General features: G+C 40.8%; 1 protein-coding gene across 1 annotated transcript; it reads right to left on the bottom strand.

Moving 5' to 3' along the window:
* Positions 1–6,328: 6,328 nt before the first annotated feature.
* LOC139475890 (uncharacterized) lies at positions 6,329–8,738 on the bottom strand. The gene is made up of 3 exons (XM_071259108.1): positions 8,685–8,738; positions 7,672–7,730; positions 6,329–7,095 (listed from the first exon to the last, which is right to left on the bottom strand). The coding sequence occupies exons 2-3, from the start codon at positions 7,724–7,726 to the stop codon at positions 6,329–6,331; spliced, it is 822 nt and encodes a 273-aa protein (XP_071115209.1). The 5' UTR covers positions 7,727–7,730; positions 8,685–8,738.
* Positions 8,739–13,658: the final 4,920 nt, after the last annotated feature.

Genomic DNA, 13,658 nt, shown 5'->3' with positions numbered 1-13,658 from the left:
AGCGAATTCCTCTATCACAGATTCTGTAGATAATCTATGAAAGATAAGCAGTAACCTTGTGACCATCATGTTCAGTCATCATTGTCACTAATGATCTGATAATGGCCTTTCTCCAACAACATAATGGCAGCAAAATGACATTTGTCTTTCAATAATACTATTCTGACATCACTTTCCACCAGTAGGATTGCAACCTCTATTTCGAAGTCCATGAGAAACATGTTAATGTGCTGTTAAACATGTTCCTGGCATGAGGAATGTACACTGAAAACGCCTGCTTTTCTACTACTCTTTTTTACAAGTTGATATGATGAAAAGGGAGAGAGTTCTATGGATAACTTCTATATTACAATAAATGCGACGTTTCGGTGTAGATACTAAAACCGTTTACAAGAGATAGAGAGAGAGAGAGAGAGAGAGAGAGAGAGAGAGAGAGAGAGAGAAAAGCGAGGAAGCAAGAGAGAACGGGAGAGAGACAGAGCGAGCGATACAGAGAGAGACAGAGCGAGAGAGATAGACAGAATGCGAGAGACAGCGAGAGAGAACGAAAGAGAAAGAACGAAAGAGAGAGAAAAAATACAGAGCGAGCGAAAGAGATACAGAAAAAGAAAAAGCGCGAAAGAGTGAGACAGAGAGAGTAGGAGAACGAGAGATACAGAGAGAGAGAGAGAGAGAGAGAGAGAGAGAGAACGAAAAAGAGCAAGAGGGAAAAGCGAGCGAGAGCCAGAGAGACAGTTATATAACGTTTTTTCGATTCATACCTCGATTAACCGGAAAAATACAGTCACAATAAAGGGACACAAACTTAAAAGTTACCTACATCCCTTACCGGAGTAAGTGTTACTCCGCTACACTTCAACTAGAATGAATACATTGGAAAATGAAACGGGAATATTGCAGTATTAAACAAACAAACAAACGACGCGCAGAACACATGTAATGTTGATATGTATAAAATGCCCCCACACCCTGAACCTGAACGTATGCAGTGCTGTGTAGCGTGGCATGTATAAACGTGTTTGTTTAACCCTCATTAAGTCTTTATATGAACAGCAGTATACATATCGACCATGGTGTTCAGAAAGGCCAGGCATAGGTAAAGATAAACCTGTCACAGTTGTATTTGTAATGGAGAAGGAAACAACTAAAGAAACGACAAGGAAATCTTGGATGCATAATCTCCCATATAGAAGAGCTAAATATGATGAATACTACGGGCATGTTTGAGTGAAACAATACGGAAAATGATATAAAATAAATTTTTCGTTTGACAACAGCACAGAGAGAGAGAGGTAAGTGCAAAATTGGTATAAAACACCCGTTCGGAACAAAGCAAAAGCGAGCGAGAGAGAGACAGAGAGAGTGAGAGAGAGAGAGAGAGAGAGAGAGAGACAGAGAGACAGAGAGACAGAGACAGAGACAGGGCACCCGAGAGAGCAAAGCGAGAGATACAGAGAACGAGCGAGACAGAGAGAGAAAGAGCGATCGAGATAGAGTGAGAGACATAGTTCAAGAGAGGAGAGAGAGAGAGCGAGCGAGAACGAATGAGAGAGACAGAACTACACAGAGAGAGAGAGTGTGTGAGAGAGAACGAGAGGGATAGAGAACGAGAGAGCGAGCGAGACACAGAGAGAGGCAGCGAGCGAGTCCGAAAGAGAAAAAGAGAGACAGATAGAGTAAGTGAGAGCGAGAGACAGTCAGCAATAGAGATACAGCGAGCAAGAGACAGACAGAGAGAGAGAGAGAGAGAGAGAACGAGTGAGAGGGAGAGCGAGAACGAGTGAGAGAGAGACAGAGCTAGAGAGAGCGCGAGAGAGAACGAGAGAGAGACAGAGACAGAGCGAGCGAGACAGTGAGAGAAACGACAAAGGAAATCTTGGATGCATAATTCCCCACATAGAAGAGCTAAATATGGTGAATATTATATGCTTGAAAAAAGAAGCTTGAGCTGAAGGGAGAAAGCTATCAGCAGTATTTTCGGATAACCAAAGATCTGTACGAAGATGAGATCACTGACAAAGTTCAGAAACACAGCGTAGGTGACAAAGATCGACACCAGGAAGGATATCTTCTCCCCGGAATCTGCCGGGAGCAGTAAGAAGAAGTTATTGAGGATGGAGAGAAGAACCATGGGAAACACAATTCCCAATACGTAGAAGGAGGATTGGCGTTTAATATGAAACGTTATTATGTTCATAGGTTAGATTCATATCTTTTATTCATATCGTCAAAAATAATATTATTCTGATAATACTTTCCACTAGTAAGACAGCATCTTTTGTACTGTTTCTGCTGTGCCAACAACACTTATTTAGCTTACCTGTGGACGTCGATGTCCCAATAATGAATAGTCAGCTTTCCCTTTATGTCTAGCAATATTCCAACAGATCCAGCCTTTGGTGTCTACATTTCACTACTTTTCAAGTTCAATCGAGCATGCTCCTTCCTCAAATGTTTTAAAGAGCGTCATGCGACACTTGCTAAAAGTTTGTTTGATCAGGGTTACAACATTCGAATCCTCACTAAAGCTTTAAAAGTTTTTATAGTAGACACGTGTGTGGCATTTCCAAATCTGACGCATCAGTCACAGAAATGATGTCCGATGCAATTCCCTATTTGACTTATACCATATGTTCCAATGACTTTTTTAGGCGTGCCACTGACTTGCTTTTGCATGTGTTTGTGACGGGTGTCACCGTTGGACAAGATACTCTCACCTTTTCGCAAAAATGTTTGAAAGTGCTTTATAAAAACATGCTTCTGATATAGTCGGAATTGTACAGAAGACTAAGTTTTCAGTAGGTATTTCTTTTGATTATGGTCGTGGTTTCTGTTCCTTTTACATACGTCCTCTTACCTGATTTCATCCCTTTTTTTAATGGTCTAATCATATGTTTTCACAGCTATTTAGCCTTTACGCCAAATGGAATCAGTTTCGGAAAAAAATCCAGACTTGTTATTCTCTTGCATTGACTTTACATTTACAGCACATGCCACGTGAAACCTCGTTTCAGATAATCCGTTTCTGATTGTGTTCTTATGACGTATGAATGATGACTTGCACCGCGGTTATCAAACTTGTTGTCAAGTGGTGAACAACCCAAGGGCTTCACAGTCGTAGCACGCGTCTGTTCATGGCTATCTTTGGATTGTATGGTACTTTTTAAATAATTAATACGGTAATTATGTTACAAAGTGAGGTATATGTTTCAGATAAGCGTAAACTTAAAAATGTTAGTTACATTGATGTACCTGTCACATTCATCTTTTCAAATGTAGCAAGTTCATCAGACATATGTTAATTTGTTGTTATGGATGTGGACATAACGTTAAAGCGCAACTCAGAGCTACTAACGAGATGAGAATATCCATGAAATATTGATTAATGCTACAGAATGGACACATCGAACTTCATGTTTTAGTGTTCCACTGATGACAAATATTGTCCAACTGTAGTCCCACTGAAAGCTACTAACGAGATGAGAATATCCATGAAATATTTATAAAAACTACAGAATGTACACATCGAACTTTATGATTCAGTGTTCCACTAATGACAAATATTGTCCAACTATAATCCCACTGAAAGCTACTAACGAGATGAGAATATCCATGAAATATTAATAAATGCTACAGAATGTAATCGTCGCATTTCATTTTTTTGTTCCAATAATAACGAATATTGTTAAACTTTAGATTCGTTGAAAACTACAAACGAGATAAATACTTCAATGCCCGCCTGCCCTGAACAAACGCCTTTTCAAACGATAGGCGAAACTTTTTTTATAGAAAGCTTTTTTTTAAAAATCCAGCATACAATGGAACCTTAGTTTTATTAAACGATATTCCTGCTTCAAACACGGGGTCTAAGGAAGTCCCTGTGCTTATTGAAGCATTTAAGAAAGTATTTCATGGATTTATGTTCAGTTGATTGGGATTGAATCAATGGATAGTTTCGTCTTACGTGTTTCCAGGTGGAGTGATTGAACTCCCCTTTTGATGTTTCAACTGGATACACAACTATCCCAAGTGATACATTAAACCAAAAGCGACACTTATGACAAATTGAAAGAAAAACTAAGTTCTCTGATAAATAGGAGTGTTGTTTTCAAGAAAGGGGTTCGGACTTTTGATATTATTGATACATTTAAAGTATGGAGTTTATTAACTCTGAAGGTATTTTATTCAGAAAGCAGTTGCCCCCACGCGAGCATCGCGAGAACGCGAGAATTGACTAAAATATCGCGTTGCCGCGATCTCGGATTCTCGTGTTTTTTTACACATAGCACTTTTTGTCAAAAGTCGCCAACGCGAGAATGAAACATTTGGACATGATGCAAAATTTCGCAATCTCGACTTGTCAAATTAGGCCACAAAAACACGAAATCGCGAGAACGCGAGAATGCGCCATTTTATTTTCTCACGATCTCGTGTTCTCTCGTTCTCGCGTTTTAGACGTTATCCGAGCGCATGCGTAATATATTAAGGTCAAATCGCATGCGCACATTAGTAGTCCTGTGGTCATGCTTCTTTAATGCTCTTCATTCTCCAAGTAGCATTTAGCAAACTTGAGCATGACTTGAACTTGAAAATGTTATGTAATGTACATACACAAGGTCCTTTGTTGATAACAGTCCTCTCCAGATGTTTCAGTTTCCTATGTACTTTAAATTAAAACCCTCAACATGCTCACTATAATTTAACAAAAGAAATTATGTACAAAATTCAATGATTGTGAAAACATAAAATTGTCCGAAAGCTGGAAACAAAATATCACCGTCAGTGAGTGAGTGAATATTGTTTAAAACCGGATTAGTAGTATTGCAGCTATTCGCGGCAACATCGTCAGTTATGGAAAAAATCTCAGGCCAGTGAGTTTCTCAATGAGTCGAAAATGAGATTGCCACGACACCGTTTTCGCTACTTTAGTCCATACAAAATTAATGAATAGATTTTCATCCGCTCCCACCTGCTTACGCCGGTTAAGTATAGTCGTCATTTTTACTAAGGCTTAGTTTCAAATAATGTACTTCGCTATTTCTGTTTCAAGTGGATGTGTTTGAAATTGAATTTTGATTCTCAATCATAATATACCCAAAGACAGTCGGGTCCAGTTTATGTTGATCAGCTTCGTTTCCAAATAGGCAAGCTGTCATGTTGCATATCAGGAACATCAAACAAAGAAGTTAAGTTTATTTCACAGCCCTTAGACAAAATGCGTAGATACACAAATGTACGGAAACGTATCCGTGATAACCCTTGAGCAATCACTAAATACACAATTAAGTGAGATATTTACCTGAAGATCTTTGATCGGATATTTCATGAGCAAAAATATTTATTCAAAAGCGATAATGTAACTGCAAGATTGAATTTAAATTCAAAAGTCCACATCGTGGTTTTAAAACGAAACCATATTTTTTATCATAATGACAAATGCATAATGAGACATTTCTGTCTGTGTGTGAGAGTGCGTGTGTGCGTAGGTAGGGACATTATGCAGTCGGGTACACGCCAGGCAGATACCGCGGATATAGCCTGAAGGAAGGTAAGGCTGCCTGATTGAGTTGCACCTGGCGAAGAATGACCACTCGGAGACTCTCAAATATCCTCGTAACTTCTGACACGTGTGTGTGTGTGTGTGTGTGTGTGTGTGTGCGTGCGTGCGTGCGCGTGTGCGTGTGTGTGTGTGTGTGAGAGAGAGAGAGTGTGTGCGTGCGTGCGTGCGTATGTGCGTGCATGCTTGCGTGCGTGTGCGTGCGTGTGTGTGTGTGTGCGCACAAAAACCGTATCAGTAATATCGTGACTTCCAGCACTTGCAATCTAAAATTATTATGTTAATTAAAATTCTACGAAAACGGACAGCACAATTATTCTACTTTTTTTAAGAAACATTACGGTATTGTAAATCTGTGTTGGAGTGGGTGAGTTAATTGGGTTTAACGCCCCCTTTAAAAGAAGTCAAGTAATATCGCGGCGCGTCAGCTTAATGTGGGAGGAAAGCCCGAAATGATGCAGGTCTCAAATGTTAACCACCTCGGTGAAGCGCACGAGCCCGGGTATGGTGCTGACAAACCTAGAAACATAATCGGGGCGAACCGGGATTCGAACCCACAATCAAAGGTTTCTGGCGTGCCCAATGGACGCAACTCTGCACAGCAAATCGCGGCGCCTTAGACGACTTGGCCAATCTGTGTTGAAGGTATAAATAAACCCATATCATGACATGAGAATGACCAATGTTTATGCTCTTTATTTCAACAACAAGAACATGAACAGAACAGAGGTTACATCGTGGTTGTTTAAACACATGCATAGGGAAATATTTCTAGCAGACGTTGTCCTTGAGGACGAAATACCGGAAGTAGACATGAGTATCAACAGGACTTCCGGAACATGACGATGTACCGCCGAAATAACTGGAAAACAGAATGCCGTCGACTTTCACATCCAGGGATTCTCTGATAACGACGTTACTGACGTCATACACTGTACCGACACCCCCAACAACGATTCGAACATAGCCATCAGCCTGGCCGGGTGTGTTAAGGCGAACAGTTTGCTGGATTGTGTACCAGGTTCCGGTCTGAAACTGGAAACTTCCGCTGCCCAGTCGGTGCCCCCAAGCATCGTTACATTCCACCCCTTCAGTGGTACAGAACTCGGGTGCCTGCTGAGATGTGGTGAAGAGTGCCACTCCACCCATGCCTCCTGTTCTCCAGATGAAGCGGGATGTGAAACAATCCTTGCCTGGGTCACCTCCAGCAGTACAGTTGACCCCGCCACCGTACAGACCCGGCAACTTTCCACCGTAGGCGAAGTCGAAGTTGTCTTCGAACCACACTTTGTAGGAGAGTGTCAGGCACTCCCTGGGCTCTAGAGGAGTGGAGTAGAACTCAGCTCCACTGTAGAGATCGGTGAGGCCGTAGGAACCCTGGGAGAGAAAGATGGCGCTGACTTTGTAGTTACTGCCGTCGGGGTTTGGTTCAGCAGATACCGACTCCTGACCCCTGTATGTGGAGGTATCCAGGTTCCAGTTCCCGCGCCATATTGTCTTGCTTCTTGGGGTCTTAGAGTTCCAGAGTTTAATACCAACTGGATGGAGAAAAAATAAAGAGCATTTCGTGCTGTAGTGAAAAGTCATATATATAACGTCATGCATTTTATGAAGCCGGAAAAATAGTAGGCGTGTGATATAAACAAGAATGATGCCATTGTGGTGTTGTAATATCACGTAATCAATACAGAAATAAGAGGCGGTCGGGTAGCCTAGTGGTTAAAGCGTTCGCTCGTCACGCCAAAGGCCCGGCTTCGATTCTCCACATGAGTACCATGTGTGAAGCCCATTCTTGTGTCCCCACCGTGATGTTGATGGAATATTGCTAAAAGCAGCGTAAAACCGTACTTACCCACTCACTGCAGAAATAAACAATTGAGGAATAAAAATATTTCTGATAATCGTCTGAGTAGTTGTGGACTGCCATTAAGAGGTATAAAATAGACTCCAAATACAACACGTGCATTTATATTGCCTCTCGCGAACAGTATCCTACCCCTTTCCTTTTGTCAATATCAGTAATACAGCTATTGATAGAAAGTCAGTTTAGTAAAATTCTTCAAACGGAACCACACGGACTAATTGGTCTACCTGTCTGGAGTGAGGGATCTTACCTGTAAAATGACTGAGAGTGACAGCAGCCAGGATGAAGCATAGCAGCTGAGACATCGTTCTGAAACAGTAACATGGACATTGTAGAAACATGGACATTGTAGAAACATGGACATTGTAGAAACATGGACATTGTAGAAACGTGGACATTGTAGAAATATAGACGTGCAGTCGAGGATCGTTGACCAAGCAGAAACACGGACGTTCCAGGAACATGGGCGTGGCAACAACATAGGACATACTACGAACATGGACATTGACCGAAACATTGGAGATAACATGGATGATGGAGTTTACATCAAATAGGGTTGATCTAACGTCGCAGTGAAAATCATTTTCGGTTATATCACGGCGTGTCAGTTAAATGTGGGAGGAAAGCCTGAGGTGATGCAGGTCTCAGACGTTGACCACCTTAGTTAAACCCATGCACACGGTTATGGTGCTGACAAACCTTGAAACATAATACTGGCGAATCTTGTTCGTACCCACGATCAAAGGTCTCTGGTACACTAAATGACGCTACTATACAGCCATTTGAGCTACTACACATGCCTAAGACGACTGGGCCACCCGTCCCCCATAAGAAACACTGACAGAAACACTGACATAGACAAGTTTATTGGAATAGCTCTATCGGCACTAATGACTTATATCGGAATTGTTTATATATTCAATAATCATATGAACGTGTCATTGCTGTAGTTTCCACATATAAAACAAATGTCTTCTCTCAGTAAGTCAGTTCTAGCCGACATCAAGAAACGACGATTAGTTTGGCATATAATCAGGCGTCACGTGTCATTGTACAACATCTGGAAATACAACCATATATAGTGAACTACGTTTATAACGAACACGCCGTCAACGAACTTCCGAATAAAACGAACTGTTTCTTGGTCCCGTCCATTTTCTGTATATATGTTGTACATGTGCTAATAACGCACTACGGTTATAACGAATTCAAATTAGTGGTCCCTTTGAGTTCGTTATAACCGTAGTTGACAGTATAACATACCTTGGTTTGTTCCGTTCCGATCTGTTCCGATCTGTTCCGTTCTGTTCCGTTCTGTTCTGCTGACGCCGTGTGGAGTGAAGATTCAACGTATGTGCCCTGCTTATAAAGGACTACACCTTATCGTAGGATCGTTTAATTTGTTTCGTGAGATGCGATAAGTGAACTCCGTATTATCTATTTTTCATTACTTTATTAAAGAGGATGCATTGATTCAGTTTCCCTCAGGTCACGGTGACCTGTAAGACCACATGTATGGCGACGTCATGAAGAGTTCACATGCACCTGCTCAGTCTGACATATTATGTCATCGCGCCTCCGTGGTTTAGTGAGCAAGAGCGTCTGTCAGGATATCGAATTTCATGATTTCGATCCCCGCCCGCGAATACAAAAAGACGTTTTTAAGATGGTACTTATTGTTACCCTGTCTCGCACTCGGCATTAAAGGGCTAAAAAGAGGACTGATCGGTCAGGAGTCAGTACACTGTGTCTGAGTGGGGTATTCATGTTAAACTGCGGCATGGTGATACAGTTGGCTGGCCCATAAAACCGACACTAAAGTACTCACGGAAATGAAAAAAACCTGTTTTTTCGATCTCGGATTTTAAATAAATGCAGTTAATATACAAAATATATAAATATTCAAACAACCCAATTAGTACTAATTGGGCCTTGGCACAAATACAGCGTATCAAAGGTTTTTATGTCTTTTTACATGTAAAAGTGTGTAAAAATATGAACAAAACAGATTATTGTGAAACTGAGCATAACCAGGTGTTAGTAGATCAAGGTGAATGTCCATGACCTATGACACCTTGACGACAGGTGAAAACAGGTGCATGAAACCCACGTGCATGTGATTTGTCAGTGGTTAATTATTTGTGAGTGGCATTGTGGCATAGTGAATCATCGTCAAAATATCAGAACGTAAAAGTAACATATTCCCGTCTCAAACAACAACTTACATGTCATTATCATTATGTACATAAAGATAGCTGTTATTTTTATTCTTGTTTTGATAACTTTTTTCCAGGCTAATTTGCATAATGCCTACAGCCTGTTTCTGCCATGTCAATTTTGACTTAGTTTTATTTTTGAATGTTGAAAGTGCCTACAAATTACTTCCTGTAAAGTACATTTTGTATTGAGCACTGAGATAAAACTAGCAAATCCAGACTAGTACATTTCTAGTTGTTTGGTTATTTCGTATTTACATCTACGTAATGCTTTGTGTCGATTATTAAATCCAGCAAAACAGGTTTTTTTCATTTCCATGAATATTTTAGTCCCAACCACAAACTAAAAACATGCACGTTGCTATATGAGTGAGACCTTAACCCCTTCATCGCACATAATATCAATGCGGGGAGTACAAGATGGGCATGGTTGTGTAAGGTTCGTCCGGATTTATTTTACATATTTTCAAGTTTTCTAAAATATTTTAGGCTAGAGTACACCATCAACAGTCTGGATAGTGTATAATCCAAATTGGTTTCAGAATAGATATATTACACTATTATTCCACGAGTGAGTCCATTCATGATGTTTTTTAATGTTATTTCAAGAAGGCATCGGTAAGAACATTTTTCAGAATCATGACTGACAAAACGTTTATTCCTCATATTGATGTTTCAAGTTTAAATGTAAATACCCAAGGTGAGGTGAAAATAAGGTTTAAACACGTGCCTGTGTGTGTGTCTCTCTCTCTCTCTCTCTCTCTCTCTGTGTGTGTGGGTGTGTGTGTGTGTGCGTTCGTGTGCGTGTGCAGTGTGTGTGGGTGTGTGGGGCTGTGCGGTGTGTGCGGGTGTGCGTGCGGGCATGTGTACTAGTCCGGGCTAATGCTGGTATTATAGAACTAGCTTACTGAGATACCATGCTGAAGATTAACGTGGATATCTCACTCACACACGTGACAGTAACTCCAAATCGATCAGTTCTTGTTTTTAGATCTAGAAAACCCTTCAAAATGTGTCAAACAAACCCAGAAAAACCTAATACAACCACGTATTATATCTTGTAAACCTCGCTGTGACATTAAATGATTTAAAAAGGGGTTTAAAGAAGCGTTCAAGATTATTGCACTCATATAGCGACGTTCAGGCACGTGTGTGTGTGCGTGTGTGCGTGCGTGCGTGCGTGCGTGCGTGCGTGCGTGCGCCCGTGTGTGTATGTGGCTGCTTGTATATGTACTAGTACGGCCAGTTTTATAGTACTAACCCACTGAGCTACCGTACCGCGGTTACCCCATTCAGATACCGTATACTGTCTTCGAGCCAACCATTCCTTGTTTTGTCCCCTTAATGCCGAGCTCCAGACAGGGTAACAACTGCAGGTAACATCTTTTAAAGTCTTTTTGTATGATGCGAGCGGGCATCGTCGCAGCTGCTCTATCCACCAGGCCCAAGAGGCGGTCCTTGCCTTGCCTTTGAGAACTGACATAATATGCTGCTGATTATCCGACAGAAAATGATTTTCCTTTGAATAATCAATCTCATTAAAATCACATCTTAGTTCTCGCTACCGCTGAACAAAGATCTGAGGATATCCCATTTGGGTTCACGTCAAAACGACCTTTCATCCGACCAATCAGAGCGTCGCTTACCAGATCATGAAAGTGACAGTCGGAATGTGATTTCTAATCATGCAGCCTCGAAAACTTTCAAACGGGGTATTCCGAACGAGCCTAAAGACTGATTCTATACAATCTAGACGTTATATTAGCCATTCGAGAATGTTCTTTTGTTCAGGTTTCAAATTTGTGAGCGAGAATTTGTCAAAATATGTTTCGAAACGTAGTCGGCAATTTGAAATTAGTGCCGTAAAGCACGAGAAAGCTGCCTTTTGATTGACTAATGTCGACATCATGTCAGTATTTCCATTGATCAGTCAGAGTTGGCGAAAGGTCGGTCTGACGTGACCCGTAATGGGATGTCCTCAGATCTTTGTTAACGGCATCGAGAATTAAGATCTGATTTCAATGAGATTGTTGAATAGTATGCTCCTGTATTTTAACATTTTCCACCAAAATGACAGTTCATGAAATAATAATAATTTGTTTCGCACACATCTCGAAAAGTAGTAACCCTAGATGAATCGATGATCTTGAAATATTTGAAGTTAAATATTTTTAGGCAACAAAACCCAAAATCACATAAAAATGTAACTAATATTATACGGGGCGTGTCTATTTCAGTAATTTGCAGATACTTGCATTCAAATAGGTACTATTTTGATATCTCGTGATTCCTCTGTGTTTTTTTTAATACTTCAACTCTGCGGCGATACAGTGATGTGTGTATCAGACTATGCCTCCAGTACTCCATGCTTGTAAGATCCGATAATGTGTTTAGCTGCGGCGTAAAACAGCTTCCACTCATTCCTGCGTGTACTACCATATCGTTCCCAGACTGCTGACGCGTATTCTGATTTAAATTTGATCTGCTGCAGTTTGATGTTTTCCCTGACATACTCTCTTTGTTGTCATTTTTTATTTATTGCAACTGTGTTCCACTGCGAGACAGCTGAAAACGTGATGTCACGCACATATTGTCTCATGTTGCTGATAATGATCTATACACGTGCCAGAAGTTACGAGGATATTTGAGAGTCTCAGACTGGTCATTCTTCGCTAGGTGCAACTCAATCAGGCAGCCTTACCTTCCTTCAGGCTACATCCCCGGTATCTGCCTGGCGTGTACCCGACTGCCTCACGTCCCCATCTAATACAATCTCTCATCATCTCATCATCTAATTAACACCGAACCCAGAGTGGTACCTAATATTTGTAATCACTGAGCCGTACCGACTCGCTTTCTACACACTGGAGTTTTTGTTAAAGCATACCTCTGAAAATACATTGTTGCTATGAGGTGGTCCAGGCAAAACTGTATTCCTCCCAAAAATAGATTAGTTCTAGTTATATGTTTTTTGCGGTGTTCTTACTAGTTTCATTCTCGAACATTACAAGCAAAGTTTAGTAATTTGTATTGGGTGTTTATTCTGAGACTACAGATGTTGAAGTGTTTTTTGAATGTCATCGCCGTGATATTACTGTTGATGCTTCTACGAGATGAGGCCTGTGTGTGTTCACAGGCCCTGTCACAGTGTGTTCAATTTACGGCCTCGCTTATCACACACTTGATTTGAAACCCATCTCTAAAACATACACCAGGTTAGTCGTAAACTCAGCATCTCAGAAAAGTAATAAACCTTGCACTAACACCATGTGTATGTAATACGGTATGGTTTTGCCGTAGACTATGAACGTAAACGTCAACATGAAGCTTGACATTATAATAGCTCATGACAAAACGATACTTTGTAGCACTTCTTACGGGGGTAGGGTAAACGTTATTTCGTAAGTACAGTGACTCAATCTTGCAGTACTTTCTGATATAACATAAACTACATTGCTTTAGCAACCCGAGACTGTGTCAATGTACGTGGAGAACTCTTGTGACATCATCGTGCCTACACATTTATCTGCAGGTGGTCTTTCGCTAGGTCATCGTGACCCGAGGGAACGCGTAAATAATGAATGTTATAATATTCGTTGATAAAGTAATTAAATGTGAATTAAATGGTACAAGTATCATCACAAACAAAATGATCCGACGATAAGAAATACCCGTTTATAAGCACAGCACATCCGTAGAATCGTCACTCCACGTCAGCGGAACAGCGTTGGACAGGTATGTTACCCACAGTCGAATAGTGTCACTTTTTATTAAATAACACATGTTGCCCAACTAACCTTCAACTTCTATGACGGTGATTCTGTAAGTGAACATCACTAATATGAGTGAGTGATATTTCGATAACAGCAACATTTATTCCGATTCTGTGACTGGAATATTACGCTCGTTTGTAAATGTTTTGTATCTGAAGTACACTGAAGGTTCTAATTTGTCCTATATATTCAATGTCTTATGCTTCGTATATGAGGGGGCAGTGGGTAGCCTAGTGGTTAATGCTTTC

Source organism: Haliotis cracherodii, unplaced genomic scaffold (genome assembly GCF_022045235.1).
Source record: "Haliotis cracherodii isolate W230 unplaced genomic scaffold, xgHalCrac1.p SCAF_3, whole genome shotgun sequence".
Classification (NCBI taxonomy): domain Eukaryota; kingdom Metazoa; phylum Mollusca; class Gastropoda; order Lepetellida; family Haliotidae; genus Haliotis; species Haliotis cracherodii.
This window is presented reverse-complemented; position numbering and strand designations above follow the sequence as displayed.